This window comes from Diadema antillarum, unplaced genomic scaffold, assembly GCF_040938485.1.
Source record: "Diadema antillarum isolate AM-2024a unplaced genomic scaffold, OU_Dant_1.0 seq00000103_RagTag, whole genome shotgun sequence".
Lineage (NCBI taxonomy): Eukaryota > Metazoa > Echinodermata > Echinoidea > Diadematoida > Diadematidae > Diadema > Diadema antillarum.
In genome coordinates this window covers 730001-751141 of record NW_027271190.1, presented here as the reverse complement: position 1 = coordinate 751141, position 21141 = coordinate 730001, and the positions used below count along the sequence as shown (strand labels likewise).

The 21141-nt window shown below is 39.4% G+C and overlaps 1 protein-coding gene across 1 annotated transcript in view; it reads right to left on the bottom strand.

Moving 5' to 3' along the window:
• Positions 1 to 2275: 2275 nt before the first annotated feature.
• The window catches only part of LOC139726875 (transient receptor potential cation channel subfamily A member 1-like), a 31450-nt gene continuing 12584 nt past the window's right edge, over positions 2276 to 21141 (bottom strand). Inside the window, exons 6-24 of the mRNA XM_071637869.1 lie at positions 20841 to 21050; positions 19633 to 19726; positions 18572 to 18800; positions 17569 to 17758; positions 17005 to 17093; positions 16032 to 16178; positions 15380 to 15500; positions 14286 to 14446; positions 13355 to 13476; positions 12346 to 12483; positions 11240 to 11445; positions 10227 to 10556; positions 9355 to 9498; positions 8460 to 8565; positions 7934 to 8025; positions 6777 to 7007; positions 6089 to 6157; positions 2999 to 3178; positions 2276 to 2563 (exon numbers count right to left, since the gene is read on the bottom strand). Of these exons, the coding sequence (XP_071493970.1) occupies positions 2276 to 2563; positions 2999 to 3178; positions 6089 to 6157; positions 6777 to 7007; positions 7934 to 8025; positions 8460 to 8565; positions 9355 to 9498; positions 10227 to 10556; positions 11240 to 11445; positions 12346 to 12483; positions 13355 to 13476; positions 14286 to 14446; positions 15380 to 15500; positions 16032 to 16178; positions 17005 to 17093; positions 17569 to 17758; positions 18572 to 18800; positions 19633 to 19726; positions 20841 to 21050 (3147 nt within the window). The remainder of the gene's footprint in view (positions 2564 to 2998; positions 3179 to 6088; positions 6158 to 6776; positions 7008 to 7933; positions 8026 to 8459; positions 8566 to 9354; positions 9499 to 10226; positions 10557 to 11239; positions 11446 to 12345; positions 12484 to 13354; positions 13477 to 14285; positions 14447 to 15379; positions 15501 to 16031; positions 16179 to 17004; positions 17094 to 17568; positions 17759 to 18571; positions 18801 to 19632; positions 19727 to 20840; positions 21051 to 21141) is intronic.

Genomic DNA, 21141 nt, shown 5'->3' with positions numbered 1-21141 from the left:
TTGAGAGTGCGTAAGCGCGTGAGTGCAAGTGTGTGTGTGTGTGTGTGTGTAGGACTTGGGGATTTTCCTTGTCGAGTCGCACGTTCACTGGATGATGAAATGTTACCCGAAGTGGCGAGGGTTGATTTGCATGACGTCAGGGGTTGTCATGGCGACCAGAGAATGGTTTCCACTGATCAGTGGAGGTACGCATCGTCGATGGAGCGTGGAGTATTGCACGTCCACAAAAAAAAAAATCAATAAAAAAACAAAAATTATAGCAAGCTGCCTTTGTAAAAGGTTATAGGATTGATCCCGAGGGCGTGTTTCTTGCACGAGCGGAGATGAACTTTATGTTTCTTCATCAATTGTAAATAGATTAATGGAAATTAAGATTAAAATAAGATAATGAGTAATCTCATTTCACATTAAACAGTCACTGACTATGACAATTAGTCATTACTAGATGTATATTCCTTGTTTATAAAACAGATACATTTTCAGACACAAGCACATTCGTTGCAATTTCTTTTTATTTCAAATTCATGAATGAAATCGAAATGCTCTAAAATATTTTAGATACATCGTTACTTAAGTCAGCTTAAATTTTTGACAAACTAGCAATCAAAAGGCTTTAAAAAGTCTAGTGAGAAAATAATTTCGTATAGAATTTGATTGTGAATGAGACTCTTGAATAGTAGGCTTCTTTCAAACATATTCATTGGCAAAAAAAAAAAGGAAGTATGGGCACAAGAAGTCCAACAGAGGAAAACATAATGATAAAATAACCCCTTTTCTACGTTATAAGAAGAAGACCTTTAAACCGAGATGTGAGTTTCATCTGAACCATGGCAGCGATACAGCTCTCTCCCGAGATTAAAGGGATTGGGTTACCACTGAAAATAATCATGTTTCACTCCTAAAAGACCCTTCTATCGGCTTCAGCAATAGGTGTTTAGTCTGAGTTTGTTTATCAACATTAAATGGCGTTATAAACTTTAACTAACCATTACGAACATTATACACTTGGTTTTTACAATATGGATCAGTTGGCTAGCGGTCCAGTATACAGAATATTATAACATGGCCAAGTAAGGAAAGTCATATGTACACATAAGATACGATATCAATGCAGTTCACACTTTATGCTGGTGGCGAGTGCGATAGCAAGATGGGGAAAGACACTAACCTGCAGTGTACACTTGAAGACTTTTATGGCAAAAAGAACTAATTATATTCTTGTTAAGTTGAGATATTTGTGATAAAAGCCGCTTAAAAACAAAGAAAATAATAAGAAAATACAGGATATCTTTAATCATAACTCCTAGAATATTCCTTGTTACGTTACAAGTGTATACTGGAAAGGTTAAAATTTGCTCTGTTTCATGATGGATTTCTACTTGAAAAATGGCGCTTAGACCATTTTGCAATAAAACTCTTCACTTATCAATCCAGATTATAAACCTTCGAGGTCGCACGAGCAAACGATTGACTTACTGTATTTTTGAAGAAGTTCACCACAAAACTGAGCAGAAATTATCCTATTCTTGCTATTCTTTTTCATTACAGTGCACTCACTTTATGGCGAACACATTTATAACGAAACTTTCGTTACAACGACGTAAAAATTCAAGTCCGAAAATTACCATCTACAACTTGTGTCTCTGTCTACTTTGCTGTTCGACTAGAAAGAAGTTTAACGAAAGAAGTCTGCAGGAGTTAAACGGGACGGGAATGTACTGTATTATACAGAGTGCGATCATTTCTCTTCTTGATTGTAGGATGATTTTTATACTTTTGGCGGGAACGATCAACCAGAGAGTTTATCTGAGCGCATCAGTGTCACGCGGCTTATTATTATTCTAGCGTGGTAGTCTTATTGTCTCAACTTACACCATCTTATTGCGACAAGTTTGTCCAGTGCAATTAGAAAATATTCCTCGTATGTTCAGTGCCATTAAAGTGCCAGTTACTATGGTCGAATAAAGGAGGTATACCTCCTAGTTAACCTATTCGCAGTTTGTAACCAACATTAAAAAAGTAACATGTATATAAAATGAAATTCAGCCTCAGTGAACGTTGACTCGATGATGAATCCACTAAAGGAGGTATACATCGTAAGTAATTTTTTTTTTCAGTCTATACATGAAAAAAAAAAACGCATATAAAATAAAATCCAGCCTCAGTGAACGTTGACTCGATGATGAATCAACTTCCAAACGGTGCATTGTTATAGTTCATAAGTCAGTCATTTTGAATGGTGTTTTGGCGAAAGACGTGTCACGACATCGTCTGCTCACTTGGGTTCTTTCTGCTTCACCTTGAGGCGCTTCAGCAGCGCGTCCATCTTCCGCGACATCTGATCGAGCCGATCCTCCAGGCGCTCCTGCGTGGCTTGCATGGTGTCGCAGCGGTCGCGCAGCGTGCTCTGCGAGGCGCGAATCTGCTCCAGTCGTTCCGTCTTCTTCTTCCCGCCTTCGATGAGCTCCAGCGTGACGCGCTCCACCGCCCAGCTCATCTCAGTCAGACTGTCCCGGATCTTGTCGTAGACGGCGTCCTCTGGAGACTCCTGCTGCAGAGGATCCTGAGATGAGTCAAAGGAAAGAAAAAAGAAGACCAAAGCTACGAATTTGTTTTAATACGCACATCAGTAATATCAAAAATTTTGTTTCAAGTCAGAGAGGACTCGACTCCGTACCACTGGCGAAAATCATTGCTCGATGTCCCCTTGCATTTCAGAAATTCTTATTATACATCATCTCTCAAAAGTAAACTGTCAACTGAACTAATTCAAAGAAACATAATTATACAATATCAAGCTATCAACCTCTGGCGGTGTGTCATACTCCTCAAAGTCATTCATTATGAGATGAAAGGAAAGCGAAATGAAAAAATGAAAATAATGAATTGTTCATTATATTTCCATGAAGATTGTCTAGCTGTTGCCATGGTTACTGCAATCATAATGTGTTGCAATTGTTGATGATGAGGACAATTAGGAAGCACAGGCCCCGCCCACCTGTCTGTTCTTGTAGACTTGAATCGCCTTTTGAACTCGGATGCGGTTGCTGGAGAAGCGGTGGAGCCACCTCTTCAGGCGCGCGTCCGCGCTGGCGCACGCAAACGTCTTTCGACGCACCACGGACGTTCGCCACACCCAGACAGGGAACTTCAACTGTACCTCCATCACGTTGTTCACCTGCGCATGCGCAATCAGTATGGAAGAAACGCTAACTTGTTACTACAAATATTCAACAGATACACTTCCTCTAAGACAGGCAGAGTTGATGACTCATACGGATTCAAGAAAATTCAACTTAAGTAAAGGGAAGCTCAATACATAGTCAACCAACAAAACCACAACTTTTAGCACTGATTAGCAAGCTGTCACACGACCAATATGTTCTAAAAATGATAAATGAGCCAAATTAGATGACTTCTTACATTTACACTGCCAAACTTTATCAACAAACTTTGCGTCATAGATTGCTTCAATTTCACCGACATTTCTTAAAGTGTAAATGTACAGGGGCGGAGTGGTTAATCAGTTACCATGGTTATTGGGGCATGTTGCGACACGGATTGTCGCCCCTACACGGATTGTCGCCTCCTGCTCGGGGCGACAATCCGTGATGGGCGTTGGCGGCACGGATTGTCGCCCCCTACACGGATTGTCGCCCGCCCTCGAAGCACATTTTGCTGGGTAATATCGTTCTGGACATAATCATTGACATACTAACACATAACTTACATGGCTACATCCATGCAAACATGCCATGTAAAAACTCATGGTGAGGTTTCAAGGAAGTGTGTATGTGCGCGTGCACATGATAATTTAGTGTCCGTTTGTGCGTCTGCGTGTGTGTGTGTGTGTGTGTGTGTGTGTGTGTGATGGAAGAATGTGTTTATTATATCAGTTTTTTGCGTATGTGTTTTTTAGCTGCGCGTGGGGAGGGATACCTAGTAAGTTGTTGCTGGCATAAACATTGATATTGATTTTATCAGCAGCTTTGAATTTGATAAGTTTGTTTGGCAGATTTGTATATGAATTCGGAGTGGAGCTTGCGTGCGGGCGGATGCTGCTTTTCTACATACGGTCCATTATGTCTTATTTATCAACATTGGGAAATCGTTTCATCAGGAAGGATGTGGTATCGGTTCGGGTGTGCGTCGGTATGTGGGAAGGGGGTTACATTTCGTTATTGCAAAAGTTTGTTATTCTGAAGGCTCATTCGTCCGAAGGCTCATTCGTCCGAAGGGTCATTATTCCGAAGGTTCGTTATTCCGAATTTCATTTTTGGATCAACGAACCACTAGGTATAGGGAATTGTGTGTTTCGGATAAATGAAGCCTCGGAAAAAACGAAACTTCGGAATAACGAACCTTCGTGTGTGTGTGTATGTGTGTGTGTGTGTGTGTGTATGTATGTATGTATTTATTCGGTGAATGTGGGTGTGGGATGATTTAGGTTTTGTTTAATCAGGGGTTGGTGGGTTGGGGATTGGATTTGAAGGATAGTTATAAATGGTATGACGGATGTTGGTAGGATTTAATATTTAGGATAGATGTAGGCCCTAGATTTGTTTCGGTTTGGGAGGGGAGGGGGTGGTGGGGTTTTTTATGACTGATTTCATTCTAGATTGGAAATATGTTTGTGTGTGTGTGTTTTTTTTTTTAATGTATGCCCTTTTAAGTAAGAAGGTGTTACATGATCCAAACCAATGTATTCAAGGAATATAGGTTTGGTAGGGCCCTATACATGTCAAAACTTTCTCGTGAAGAAATTATTAGTAGGGTTGGTCTATAATCGAGTTATCTATGTTGAAGTGAGATTATTTGTGGTATAAATTGACACATGGATTTGCTTTTGTTTCGAATTGCCATTTATAACTTTTTTTGTTCATGTTGCACCCAGAATGGGTCGATTTATGAATCATTTGAATGAAATCAATAGATATCAAGGAAAAAAGTGTTGAGTTGGTTTGTTTGCATTATGAGGTTTGTTTGAGTGTTTGTTAGTGTTTGTTTGTATTACGTATGTATTAGCGGTGTGCAATGGCAGTTCGTTTGTGCTGATCAATCAAGTAACGATTGACAATTTTTTTACGGCGTGTGGAAATTATTCGCTCATGCATATAGCATGCCAAACCTATTCTGGGACAAAGAATAGTGGTATGGACGTTCTAGTTTATAAGACTGATGGAAGAAAATGACTGCAGGGAAAAATGAACAAAGACAAATAACATTTGAGGAGGGTACCTCCCTCGTATGTATTTTCTCTCGGTCTCTCTCTCGCCTAGCCCGCCTCACCGCTGATATTTGGTTGACACACCCATACTATTTTTAGATCAACGCTGGTGTGAATTCTTTAAACACGTGCTCATACACTCTGAAGGCGTTTGTATTGCCACAGTAGCGCCACTATATTCCACATACACACGTAAACATACAGGCACACGTATACACACAGACAAGCAAACCACTACCACTATGTAACCACCACACATGCACAGTTTTTACATATTGTATTATTACTCCAAACACACACACAAACACACACACACACACACAACAAATCATACACATCACATATCATGCAGCTCACAATACACACACACGCACACACACACACACACACACACACACACACACACACACACACACACACATACGCATAACTTACCAGTCATACCCATCCCACCAAAGCTTAACACCGGAGGAACCACCCCGAGCCCAGGGCGACAATCCGTGACGGGGCGACAATCCGTGTCGCAACAAAATTTTTGCCAACACGGATTGTCGCCTTCGAGGTCAAAAACTGGGAACTGCACAAGCGTCACGGATTGTCGCCAGGCGACAATCCGTGTAGGGGGCGACAATCCGTGCCGCCAGCGCCCGTCACGGCTTGTCGCCCCGAGCAGGAGGCGACAATCCGTGTAGGGGCGACAATCCGTGTCGCAACAGGGCATAATATCTTTCATAGTTCCATAGATACATTGTCAGCGGAATGTCAAACCTATATAGGTCAATATCAAAATCAATCGTATTGTAATGGTTTGGTTTCGACTGCAAAAATATGGTGGTGAAGAATACGTATTGTTGTACGTACCTGCATCGTGAGGTTGTGCAGTTTGGCCTTTTCTTGAATAGCTTGGATGTCATCTACCGCCAGACCTACCTAAATATCAAGTGGGAGAAACATATTACCAATGACACGAACGATGAAATACGAACCTTGCGTGTTCCGTCATGTGATAATCAAACGAATGAGAAACGAAGTACATGCATGTATCTATTTTTAATATGTTTGATTATTCATCTATCTATTCATCTATATATTTATTTACTTATTCATTTATCTATTTTCTATCTATCTATCTATCTATCTATCTATCTATCTATCTATCTATCTATCTATCTATCTCTATGTTTTCTTTGCATATCAATGTCTGAGTGATTACATTAATTTCTTAGATATGATATCTAGATTTTGGATATCTAATAGTTTAGCTGCCAGATACTAAATAATGATTTTATATGTCCTTTCTTTCTTTCTTTCGAACTTTTACTGAATTCATAGCGATCTTACTTTGAATTTTAGAGTTTTTATCAAATAAAAAATAAAGTTTATTGTCAACATGGTCAATGACTTGAAATTGTTCCTTCTTATTATGTTAGATAATTTCTACCATTATAACGTTTTTGTCTTTCATTATCATGATTATGTGACTTACAGCTACTCGAGTAAAAAAAAAATAAGTGAAATAAAAAGACAAACAAAGAAACATAAAACCTACCAACATATTCATCATGAGTATGGACATGACAACGAGGAAGACGGTGAAGACCACGTAGGTGAGGCCGCTGTAGGGGACGAAGTTCATGAAGTAGGCCGCCTCGCCATCGGTCTCCAGGGTGTTCTCCGTACCCAGGTAGTTCTGGGCGAAGAAGATGTCGGCAAAGTCCAGCTCGCCAATCATCATGACGAACGTCTTGGCCATGGAGTAGCCGAGGGTGTTGAAGGGGTTCTATGGAGGGGAAGATGGTTACGAGGTGGTGTTTCACAAAATTTAAGTCGATCTTAGATTTTACAATCAACCGAAAGGGTCTACGACAATTAGCCCCTGGACAATTACCCCGGACCCTCCCTCTGACCCTAACCCAAATCCTAATCCTGAACCTAATCCTTACCCTAACCCAAAATCTAACCCAAAATCTAACCCTAACCCCAATCTTTACTCTAACCTTACCACTAACCAGTATTTAGCCGGGGTATTGTCCTGATAAGCAACCTAAAATGTACTTATAACTGTATGTCGTCGATAATATTCTAACTTTCAAAATAAAATACAAATTTTGGAGAATTTTCATGCAGGCGATATATGATAAAATATAAGATTGGGGACAAATGAATTTTTTGTTGTTGAAAATCTTGATAACATTTTGAAGCGGATTCTGAAAACATTACATAAAAGTGAATAGGGAAGCCAAAGGCATACCGTAATTCTAAGTCACTCTTAACTATTCTTCGTGAAATATCCCCAAGTGAAGTAGACGGCATTGCTCACACTCTTAGGTCTTACATCACAGCACATCGGCCTGAACCAGCCATAATTAAAGACGGAGAGCTAAAACGGAGTAAGCTGTTACTGGTATCAAAACAGCACCTCTTGTACTCCCACTTAAGCATAACAATCCAACAACAGTTGCCAATCTGATGCGTACGCATGATGTTATCGATATTGAAATAAAACTACAGATTACAATTATAATCATATAAGTATAAACGTGCATATTATGCAGTTGTTTACAACTATAAAACATTTGAAGTAAGAGAGGGAGAGACGATAGAGAGAGAAAGCGAGAGAGAGATACAAATCGATGACAAAAAGACGTGAGATTTTTCATGGTATTAAAATAACCGTGACTGAATATGCTGAGGAATGAACGTTACCTGGTTCATGAGCAGTGTGTAAAACGCCAAACCGAAAGCTACGATAAACAGGAATAGGATGATACAGAACCGGAGAAACGTCTTTATGATATCTGTAAGAAGTTGGAGGGAAACAAAGCCGATGTTTGGTATTCAATGTGGGTTTAACAAGTTCTACATGCGCATGCTAAACGGCCGTGATCTGGTGATCCGGCAAAACTATACTTCTCTCGTTTGTGGCGATTTCGAAATATTTACTTTTAAAGCTTAAAGCCATTTCTATTAAATGGCGCAGACTCCTCGAAGAAAGTTGAATAATAATAGAACATCTGGTGAAAATCTGAGTCATAAGTGAAGCTTTAAAGTGCTCCAGGGCCCTGTTGAATAAAAGTTACGATCAGACGCAAGTCAAGGAAATCATACGCAACTTGATTTTCTACCAATCAGAATGGAGCATTTGGGGCTTACGTTTGATCTTCTTGACTTGCGTTTGATCGTAACTTTTATGCAACGGGGCCCAGATTGGGCTACAGAAATGATGACGTACCTAAGAACATTATGACGTAGATGCCAAGCTTCGTGTCTCTGATGAAAAGAAGGAGGTTGATCCACGAGAGGAAGACAGCCAGAGAGCCACACTCCCACTGCCAGCTCTATAAAGGAGGGGGAACAACGGGGACCAGTTTGACGTCATCAGTTGACTTTTTTGATACAATCAAAATTATTTTTTTTTTCAAATGATAGAATTTATTGATTTCTCGAAGCAAACAAAATGATTACAGGTATCAATGTTTCAATGATGATTCATCAAATTGCGGATATATAGAATAAATGACCTCGTCACTCAAACAAGTATGACGTCAAATATCTCGCTTTTGTTGTCGTTATCATTGTTTTGTTTGTCTTCTTAGAGAGGGTAAGTGTGCTAAAGATGCATATACAGACAACAGACATCACCTCTTTTACATTCACTGGTTTGTACATGTCACATGAAGAGTTTCATCGCAAAATGAGCTACGCGTCATTTTTAAACATTTTAAACATTTTAAAGTAAGTCCATCGTCAAATAGAGCAAAATACAACCACTCCAATCATACCTCACTTGTAACATAACAAGGAATATTCTTGAAGCTATGATTACATATATTCCATGTTTTCATATTTTCTTTGTTTTTTAGCACCCTCTAATTGTTTGTAAATATCTCAGTTTGACGAAAATGGGGTTAAGTAGTTTCGCGATCAAACTCTCCATATCAAAGTTTAAACAATCCTCAGCAGCCTAGCCCGCCGCACACTATACGACTCACGACCTTACGACTGACAGACTTTGGATCTGAAATAAACAAGCGGACTTTATTTTGAGGATACTGTGATTTATTTCGGATCCATAGTCTGTCAGTCGTAAGGTCGTGAGTCGTATAGTGTGCGGCTGGCTGACGCACCTTCTTGATGAAGCCGTCTTTGATGTACTGCACCCGGGAGAATGGCAGTGCGAAGAGTATGGCGGCGATGTAGAGGAAGAGTTCGAGCCAGTTTTCGGCATGTTTCAGGTACGACAGTAACCCTTGGACAAACGCCTGTGCAGCCTATGAAGTAAGAACAAAATTTGACAATGAATTGGTAAGCCAATAATTCAATAAAATCATTGTGCCTATCTACAGTATATTATAAAAGGAAAGGTGCAGTGACATTGCCGCACAGTTCAACCTTGATTTCTGGCAGTGCTCAATACATGTAAGATTGCTTCACGTAGGAATAATGTGAAACTGAAAGATTTAGCCACAATGTAATGTAAGTTCGCAAACTACGTTGTCGTCTATCTTTTTTTTACATGCATGCTTTTAAGGCACGTTATTGCATGATATCATGCGTATTAGTTGATTTTTCTCTCATATTACACAGTCATGACGAGAAATCGTCATTTCTGGTTTTGCTCGAGGTTTGTGCCATAAAATCTGCACAAATAGATGTAACTGAATAGATGATTTAGTTGTATCGTTTGTTGAACTTTAACGACCCCTCCCTTTGGTTCGGCCTATTTGCATCCATCCCATTACAGTATCACTAGGCAACTGGAAGTTTGGTGGGTAATACTTTTTAAGTACGTACTTATGCATGCTTTGCTTGAACTGTTCTGAAATAAATAAAAGCAAGATTGAAAAACAGAATGCATTCGATTATTGTACAGCGAAATAAGAACAGCATTAAAAAAATGATGATAATAGTTATGTTTGCCAAGCAGAAATGCTGGAAAAGATTTCCGGTATTTTCGGCGATGATGTCGTTGAGGAACGCAGAGTGTAATGCGGCATACCTCACGGCATAGATTAAGGGAGGCGAGCGCGATGATGACGACGGGTCCGAGGCGGTCGAAGAAGGAGAGAACCTTCGGCGAGAGGCTCTTGACCCACCTCTCCTCGCCGTCCGCCCACCAGACGACCTTGGCATAGCCCTTGGTGTGATTGACCGACCGGAAGTAATAATTGGGTGGGGTGACCAGAACGTATCCCGTCAGCATGCCCAGGTAGACGAGGTAGAGTATGAGCGAGCAGAAGAACACATAGCGTCCCACGGCCTCGTATTTGTTCTTGAGTAGGGCGCCCACTACCGGATGCTCGAGGAGCTCCACGTGCTGTGATGAAGCCTGTGTGTATGTGTTTACATGTGTTTGTATGTGAAGTGAAGTTGTGTGTAAGCGGGGGGGGGGGGGGGGGGGGGAGGGGTGCACAAAGTTTTGAAAGAGAAAAGCATCTGGTATATAACCTAGACAGCATTGCTCATATCGATACGGCGATACAACTAAGTACATCATTCAAACGACGACCTCTGATACGAACACCACGATTACTCCATGATTCGTACCACGGTTTCAAGAGTTTATAAACAAAAATTCCACGATCAATATAATGCTAAAATTATTGTTGCGAGTGGTCGGTCATGGCAAGCGTAGCGGATAGCACTGATCCAAAATATCGAATACTAAGTAGGTCTACACGGTTATCCTTCTTGAGATTAAAGTGAAGTGGACATTGTGTATAACTTTTTTTTTTTTTGCGGAAATAATTTTGCATCAATATTCAATTTTTGCATTGTTTCATGCTGGCTATACACGTGTTTTATCACTTGAAAAGTGAATGAGATGAGAAAAAAATACATTGTCAGCGAATATGATGCTTTTTTATAAGGAACGTGCGTAGGAAGAATGTGATAAAACTTAAATGCAGCTTTTCACATAATTGCTTGAAAAGCATTAAACATGATTACAAACACGTTACACTCCCACGTCAATCTCCGCATTGTAACAACATTCAATGTTTGTGTACTGACCATGATTTGAAGTGGATGGTTGTGGGCACGCTCCATCGCGTCCATAATGTAAGGCATGGCTTTCTTTTTGAGCCGGTCATTCGAGGTGTAGAGTTCGTCTTCCACAACTCGGAATGTCTCCCTCGCCGAAACTCTGCGGTAGAGACTGTTGAAGACCCCCATCATCGAGCCCCTTTTTGTGTTCCCGTTCATGCTTGCGCGGCTTTCTGTAAGAGTGACATTACATAGCCACAAAGTCAAGAAAATGCACGCTCATGAACGCCAAGGAGACCAAGAAAAACAAAAAATTCATACATCTTTGGCCACTTTCAGCCAGAAACAACACGAAATACAAGAGTAATGTAGCTAGATGTAGACTAGATGATATGAACACAATTCCAGTTAATATTGGATGCAAAACCGTTATTTTCTTGACACACAGTTATCATGTTCATCTATTTTCTTTGCTTGCTTAAAAATGACAAAATTTGAAAGAAAAAAATCATAGGATTTCGTGTTGTTTCTGGCTGAAAGTACCAATATTTTACATAAAGAGAACACGCATTGTAACATTTTAAAGATTTCTGTAGAACTAAGTATAGAAGTACTTCTTGTAATTCGAGTTTTATGCTGTAACATAATGCCGTGTATTGAGAAATAAATCTTCGTGTAACATTGCATTCCCAAACCATATGTAATCTTGTTTCGTGGAGTTCAAACAAAAACTACATCTGACAATCCTTGCTTGTTGTTTTCGCTCTTCCCCATATTTTACTCCACCCGTCCTAGTCATTTCAGTGGAATGTTAGTATAGGGCCCCCTGCTTCCAAAACGGCGCCTCTATATTGGGATAGGAAAAAAGCTCCGTCCACGCCGGAAAATTAGGGCCATCCCACAAGACCGACACCCATGAGTCATACAGCCCACGAGTTCGACACTAGGCAAATAAAGCCCATAAGACCGGGCCACGAGTTCGACAAATACAACACGGGGTTCAATGTGTCTGTCTCATGGGCTTTGTTTGCTTAGTGTCGGACTCATGGACTGTATGACTCGTGGGCTGTATAACTCGTAGGCTGTATGACTCGTGGGTGTCGGTCTGGTGACGTGCATCCGGAAAATCTTACCTTCGACATCAGTCGGTTTCATCCATGAAGAGAACGCGTCCTCTAGAAACTCGAAGTAGTACTCGGCCTTGGCGTCCTTCAATTTCGGGTGCTCCCCGGTCACAGTGATGCACTGATCGAGGACTATCTTGGCTACAGCTGATGTGTAATGGATGGAGGGATGAGGATAGAATATGATTGTCATTATCATCATGCACATCCCCACTTATCAATCATTGGCGTCATCATCTCCATTTACATAATCGTCATTATCATCTTTACCAGTATCATTTATAATAACATCATTATCCCCCATCTCCTCCTTCTCCTCTTGATCATCATCATCAACATCATCATCATCATCATCATCATCATCATCATCATCTTCACCGTCGTCATCATCATCGTCGTCGGCATCAACGTCATCATCATTATTATCTTCATCCTCGTCATCGTCGCCATCATGTCCATCATGATCACGATCATCATCATCATCCTTATCATCATCATCGGCATCAATGTCATCATCATAATCATATTTGTCGTCGTCATCATCAACATCATTGTTATCTATTCTCAGCATAATCATCTTTACCATCACTACACCATCACTGCATGAACATGGTGCAAACTGTCGCTAGAATCACCACCATAATGGCTGATATCATTTTCTCAGCTTTTTACTCCTAATACTTGGTATTCCTCAAAGAGAATAGATCAACATTGTTGTTATGTTTTGTTTTTTATGCTTGTATAGCTTAATGATTACCATGTAGAAGTTCTAAGACTAAGCAGTCACGTACATTTTGAAAGGGCATGAACTACATTAGAAAAAATCAAACCAATTTCCATGATAATGGCCTTGGACTTACGACAAAATATTCAAAAATGGCGCTCAAGCCTTTCTATACCAGTGAGTCAAATGTGCACAATTTTCACATAGAAACCTTTGGACAGGAAACAAGCGTGGTTTTGCGATAAAAACTCTTCCTATAATTATCTCAAACAACAATTACATATTCCAGCTCACCTGGCATGGAAACAATGAGCTTCCTCATGGGCGTGGTCCGGTATGATGTCTCCTCATCCACGCTGGACACTGACAAAAGTTCCCGCCACTTTTTGTGTCCCATCATCATCCTTGCGATATTCCTATCACAACATAGAATTAGGTAGATATATATATATATATATATATATATATATATATATATATATATATATAGAGAGAGAGAGAGAGAGAGAGAGAGAGAGAGAGAGAGATAGATAGATAGATAGATAGATAGATAATTAGATAGATAGATAGATAGATAGATAGATAGATAGATAAATAGATAGATGGATAGATAGATAGATAGATGGATGGATGGATGGAAAGATGGATGGATAGATAGATGGATAGATAGATAGATGGATAGATGGATGGATAGATGGATAGATGGATAGATAGATAGATAGATAGATAGAGACAGAGTTGGGGGGAGAGTGAGAATAGGAGAACGAAAGACAGACAGACAATGAAAATGAAATTGAAGATTACACAAGCCAACAAAGCAAACAAAAAGACAACATAAATCTAAATGATCGCTTGCTTCTTGAACATGCTGTAAGAGTCTTTGCACTTCATAACACAGTTTGATCTAAATAATACATGTATAATAAACCTTTTGGATATGCATGGACACGCGGGGAGAAAGGAATTCTAATAATGTCTGTTATGACGTCAGAGACCGCAGGAATTAAAATTAAGATCTTCGGTATTTTGTTTCATGTATACACATTAAAATGGATAAGTCATTATTTCTATGATTTACCCGTCGATGTCTATATACACTTTCAAAATGCATCAACCATGTTTTGATATCAGGTATTCTGTAAAAATCATATAGAATAATTATTCTAACACCGAACATACGACAGACGCAATGTAACTTTTAATTCTTTATTGTCCCGTGACTTACTCGTGGTCGTTGTCGATAGCGTGATCGAGGCAGTTGTGGTCGTTGCGGTCACAGAGGACGACGTCGGCCATCTCCATCTTCTCACTACCTCCTTTGCCGAACATCAGCATCTCGGCCATCTCGAATCTACCGTTTGCGCATGCGTGGTGTAATGGCGTCATCTACAGGATTATGACATCATAGTAGTCGCATTCAAGACACGTGTATGGTCATACATCAACTTGGGATCTATTTGATTATTTGTGAAATCTTGTCAGTCTTATCTCATACAGGTAAAGGACTGTTGCCCCCCTTCCGAAATCATCACCTGCATTGTGCATGATTTCTATAATGATTTCAGACATGTCAGAGTGATTTCTAGTGTCAAACCGTGATCATATCTGCTGTCACGGAACGCACAAGTTACGATATTGTATGACGACTGATTACTCTGTAAACTTACCAATGCGTGACTGATTCCCTCCAATAGATTAACTATTATATACAAAGCAGGTAAGCTATCGTTCTTAGATGAACTACCGAAAGTTACGTTTTAAAGAACAAAAGTTCTATAAATCATTATCGAAAAAAGTTTAATGGGTATAATAACAACACAAATAAAGAGTTGTGATTGTCGTATCCATATGAAATATTAATCTAAAATGCTAAATACGAAATATTTCATAAAATACACCTCCTTTCCAGAAAGCATATAAACACGCACAACATAAAGGAAGTTATTATATTAAATTATTTTGTATAGGGTCCGTAAAATGAAAAGATACTTTAATTGTTTACGTGCTGCTCTATGTTACCCAAATATCATTAATTGATCAGGTTATGGTTTTTATTCCTTTCTCTCTCTGATTTTCATTCAAGCAATATGCCCTCGGATGGACTCTTCCTTAAAGACATACGGCTGATTTCCTCCACCATTTATTGTTATGTCAATCTTCAGCACACACTTTTTAACTTTTAACTATGATTATGTACTTACCCAAAATAATTTTTGGTTTGTATATGTATATGTTTGATTTGATTGATTGTATATTTATACGTTTTTTAACTAAATTTGTGGAAATAAACTAAACTAAACTAAACTAAACCAAACATACCTTTTCGCTGTCCCTCTCGTTAATATTCGCTTCGGCGTCCAGCAGAATTCGCGCTGTCCTCACCCACCCATTGGCCGCAGCGTAATGTAGTGGGGTTGTGCCACCGGTGCTGCCGTAATTTCTGAAATGGCACCCAGAACATGCAGAACGAAGAAATAAGTAATAGCCCTTACAATGGTATTCATTATCATTGATTCTAAGGCGCGTGAGCTTTCGATCCTAACAGATATTTGCCAAAAGGCAAAATGACCTGTACAGTAAAGTAATGAATAGGTTTAATTCTGCTTGCTCGCTATCATCGAATAAGCAGTTTTCAGCAGTAATGCCTTTAATTTCTGCATCATTGTATGAAACAGAATGTAGCACTTAAGGGAGCTCATTTAGAAAAACGTGTACACCTGCAATCCGTTTTCCATCGAAACTAATGCCTCAGTTTTGCTTTGTCTGTTAATCCTTTGTGTGACACGTTTATTTCCCGTCCATTGTTGTGTGACGGTGTGTATGTGTTTGTGTGTGTGTGTGTGTGTGTGTGTGTGTGTGTGTGTGTGTGTGTGTGTGTGTATGTGTGTGTATGTGTGTGCGTGAAATTAGTGCACGTTTGACTCATCGGTGCAGAAAGGGTTAAATGATTTTTTCGAATGCTTTTACTCACTTGGCATTTACGTCGGCTTTGGCCTTCAGGAGGTGCTCGGCGATATCGTGACAACCACCCTCAGCGGCGTAGTGTAGTGGCGTGTTGCCGAGTGTGTCCTTGTAGTCGACACTTGATCGATTCCATCTAACCAGAACCAGTACGGTCCTACAACAGTCAGAGTGAGAGATTGAGAGATTGAGAGATAGATAGATAGATAGATAGATAGATAGATAGATGGATAGATAGATATACAGCCGGATGGATAGATAGGTTTGTAGATAGATAGATAGATAGATAGATAGAATATAAATAGATCGATAGGTAGATAAATACGTAGATAAATAGGTAGATAAACAGATAGGTATAATGGTAGATGGATCCATAGATGAATAGATAAATAGATGAATGGATACATAGATAGATAGATAGATAGATAGATTGATAGATTGATAGATAGATGAAGAACGAAAGAAAGAAAGAGATAAAGACATAAAGGGGAAGAGAAAAAGGGAGAGTGACGAGGTTTAAACTCGAATGCCTCAGCTACGCGCGAATATAATTCCATACGCGCGAATATTATTCCATTGCCGGGCAAAATGGTACCCTATCAATTCTAAGCCGCATTGCTGTAGTGAAGATCAATTTGTTGCGATATCTCCTCCCATACAAGCAGCATAGATTTTAAAATGATATTTCATATTACGTAATCTTTTAAGAATGCTGCTTAACATGGTTGTGTGTTCTGATTATTAAAACAGAAAACGGACGACTGCCAGATGAATCTTGTTATAATATTGTTGCCACCAGACGGTTTTTCTGTTGAAAGGCTACTGCATAATTATTTCCACTCGTGGTAGTTCTTCAGCGATGTATGTTATGCACTGAGTCGTTGTTTTCATGTTACAACATATAGACAGATCATGTAAAGTAGATACGCACTCCAAATAAACGTAATAGAAGTCGTTTGGCGAAAAGTAATGCGTTTACGTACTCCACAAAGTTGTTCTTGACCGCGTCCATAATGAAGCTCATTACACCGTCATCAGAAAAATCGTGAAGGCGAAACTCGTAGTCCAGAATCTTGAATAAAAAAAGATATGAAGAAAAAAAATCATCACATTGAAATAATGTATGAGAAATTTGTTGATTTAACAAACCAATTTGAGCAACAGTAATGATGATAATGGTGACAATGATAAAACGATGTTACAATAATTAACGAAAAACATTAGGACTGCAGATATGTCGCAACTGATTATTTCAAGAATGCTTTCTTGGTACCCGTTTTTCTTATTAGAGCAAAAAAAAAATGCGTTTTATTTTTGATACTGTCACCTGTTTGAAGAGATTGATCATTATGTTGATGATTGATATCACATGACTATCTTGTATGATAATATGTATTATTTGCATATTATTTCGATAATGACAGAAATGATTAAAGTAATAATTATTCTAAGGAGGTGATAATAACAACAAAAAGAAACAGAAGGAGATTGTGATGAAAAAGAAAAGTGATGTTTGCAAAATGAAGACCGATCCAAGAAGTGGATACCTTTCGGAGTGTCTCGGCCTTGTTGTGCCCTGCCGCCCAGCGGACCAGTTCCGTAGCCTCGTCCGAGTGTCCGCCGACTGCCATGGACAGCGTCTGAAGAAGGGACATCAGCGTGTGGTAGCTACCGTGGTTTGCTGCCACCTCAAGTGGGGTGTGGCCCGAACTGTTCCGGATATTGGCATCGGCACCGCTGGTAGGATCGAAGAAGTTAACAGATGGGGAAGGAAGTAATACTACAGAGCCAGAAGCTACTGGGTCCAAAGTAACCCTGTTTATATTTCCATTGTCTTATCTATTGTTATATCATCGTTGTTATTACTAATTGTCGTTTAGCATCGTCGTTATCAAGCCTACTTGTATACAACAACAGGAGAAACAGTGATGATAATATCATTAAAACATTTGTGAAGAAAACGATAATACTGAATAATTATCATTACATGCACCATCATCATCATCATCATCATCATCATCATCATCATCGTAACGAACATGATTGCATCCACCACTGCTACAATTGACCATTATCATCGTTAGCATCATCTTCGACGCAGAGAGCATGAATTAAGATGAGCGCGTCTCAACTTCGAGAAACAGGCACAGGAGGTGAATGCGGATTTTCGAAACACAGACAAAAGACAAAATTATCACAGAAATACTTTTTTTATTCTTATACAAAGCCTATCGCACACAACACACACATACGGACATGTCCACACACACCATCACGCACAACTCACACATACACACAAGGGCCCGAATTCACGAAGGTGGTACAAATGAATCCATAGTTTAAACCATCGACAATTTGTATGGAGCGCCAAGTGTCACATGACCTATTTTCGTTACGAAATCAACCATTTCGTTGATGAAATGTACATTTCGTTAACGAAATGGACCATGCGACTCTTGGCGCTCCATACAAATTGTCCATGGTTTAAACCATGGCTTCAATATTGTACCACCTTTGTGAATTCGGGCCATAGAGTGTCTGTAATCTCACTGTTCAAGCAGACAAAGTGCGATGGCCTCGTAATTCCGTGCGCACGCCAGATGCAGCGGCGTTTCGGAGTCGTTGTTGACGAGATCGAGCCGGGCGCCGCGGGAGAGCAGGGTCTGCAGAATCTCGATGTTGCCCGAGGCGCAGGCCACGTGGACCAGCGTGTCGTTGTTGTCGCCGGCAAAGTTGATTAGCTTTTCGACCTCCACCGGGTCGCTGTCGTGTTCGAAGACTGCGGAGAACACAAGGTATAAGCGTCTTTGATCAGATTCATTAACTGGGCAACTATCAAAATTTCTCCGAACTGCCCCTCCCCTGAAAAGCATTTCCAACATTGCTCATTTGCAGCCTGTTTACACTTAACGTTCAGATTTTTGCCAAAAAAATAAAAAAATTAATAAAAACGCTACAGACTGGAAAAAAGCAGGAAATTTATTTCTATTGGCAACCTTTCATCGACTGAGCAGATTTATGGTAACTAAACCGCAAAAAGAAAAATGTGAAATTTGTATAAAAAATGGTATATGGAAGAGTCGATGAATTATATTCCAATCGCTCAGTTGTTCTTTTTGTAGTCGTAGAGGTTGACCAACACAAGGAGTGATAGTGGAGCTTTACATTAACAATGATCATTAACATCAAGGAGAATGAAACAAAAGTATATTTTAAGCACAAATTGAACTCCTTTGTGCTTTCCTTTGTCACAAAGTCTGTATTTGAGAACTGTGATGCAAAACTTGCTCTAGGCTTGCTCAATGTGACAACATAAATCATGCAAAAGTGAACTCCAAAAATAGTTGAATTTTAAGAGACTCGTAAACAATGACCTGATTAGATAAAAAACATTAAACCGTACAGTCTGAATCAAAACAAAAGTTGAGATAGAAGACGATAAAACACGTAAAATCTAATGACTATCCGTAGAATTCGAAATGATGGTAAAAGGGATTAACAGAGTAATTACTATGGCACATCAACTTGATTCAAAATTAAAGTCATGGTGTAATCGAGTTTGAATTGAGAGACGTCAAAACAACTTAGCATATCATGATCACGTGACTTACTGTGGTTCATGCACAGCTGGAAAAGTTCCTTGTTACCGCTTTTGACCGCATCATAGATCGGGATTGTACCTCTCAGGTTCTGGGACATTAATAGCTATGGGGAAAAAATGAAACCACAAACAAAACGCATTGTTTGTTTGTTTGTTTGTTTGTTTGTTTGTTTGTTTGTTTGTTTGTTTTTCGTCATAAACGTACATACATACATATATTAAAGACATCATAAGGTACAAGGGAAATGATACATGCATAAAATGAAACATACATATTATAGCAACTGAATAGTATGACACATCATCGATATACGAAAAAGAATATAATGTAAGATTAGACAAAGATAATGGTTGAATAGCCCATAATCAGCTGCACTTTTCTGGTGATGCTGGTCTTCCATGGGGACCAGTAAATAAAGAGGAAAGAAATAATGAGAAGAAGGTTACATATTAAAATGCAAAATTATAATAGTCTCATGAAATATTGTACAAGATCTCAAGGCAATACACACTTTCTTATGGTGTGTAGATACATTTTTTTCTGTATCCAAGCAAATAGGTGGATATACGTATACATGTATATAGTAATCAGTTTTCAATGACCGCCACACCAGAATGCGTTATGATATCGAAGGAAATGTGTCAGGTTTTATATCGTCAAAGAGAGAAGAATGTCCTCTGATTACAAAGGGCTAATTCTCTCAAAGTTTCGTTCCATTACGTCAAGAACATTGGTTTTATATCATGATAATACAGCCCTCCAGTTTGTTTCGAACGAACGAAAAGAAAAATTACGTATATTATACATGTATGTATTTACAAACGTATACCGATGCATGTTTAAGTGTATTCATTTTGTTTCTATGTTCATGCATTCTGTATCTGTTATTCAGTTTTTTTCATCTAATTTACCTTTTCATTTGCCATGGATTAAAAGGTAGGCTGGACAATTGAAATCATATAGGTATTCATACCAAACGTAAATTACCTCAATTCTAAGTCTACATCTTAAGTAGATATTTTTCTTGTAAAATACTAAAATGACATTGAAAGAAACTTTATGATAAGGATGATGCTGAATAGGAAAGAATAAGCATAAAAGAAAATAGAAGGAGGAAAGGAGGAAGATAAGAAAAATAGATAGTATACAAAAAGAGGAGGAGAAGGAGAAGGAGAAAAAGAGGAGATGGAGGAGGGAGGGAAGGGGAAATCGTTTACCTTGTTGATCTCGCCTTTACCCTCGGCGATTTCAAATAATGTCATAACGATCATGGTGCGAGAGTGGCGTACGGCGATGTGCATGGGCGTGTCTCCGTTGATGTCGGCTATGTGAGGGTTGGCCCCCTTGTTGAGCAGGAGCAAGGCGACGTCGGTGTTCCCTGCCTGTGTGGCATGGGCCAGGGCCGTCATGCCCCGCCGATCTTGATCCTGTGTTATAGGGACGGTGAAATCGTATTTCTTCTTTTGCAAAAAGTGCGTGTTTTTCACCCACGCAATGCCAGGAGGACAGGGTTATTTC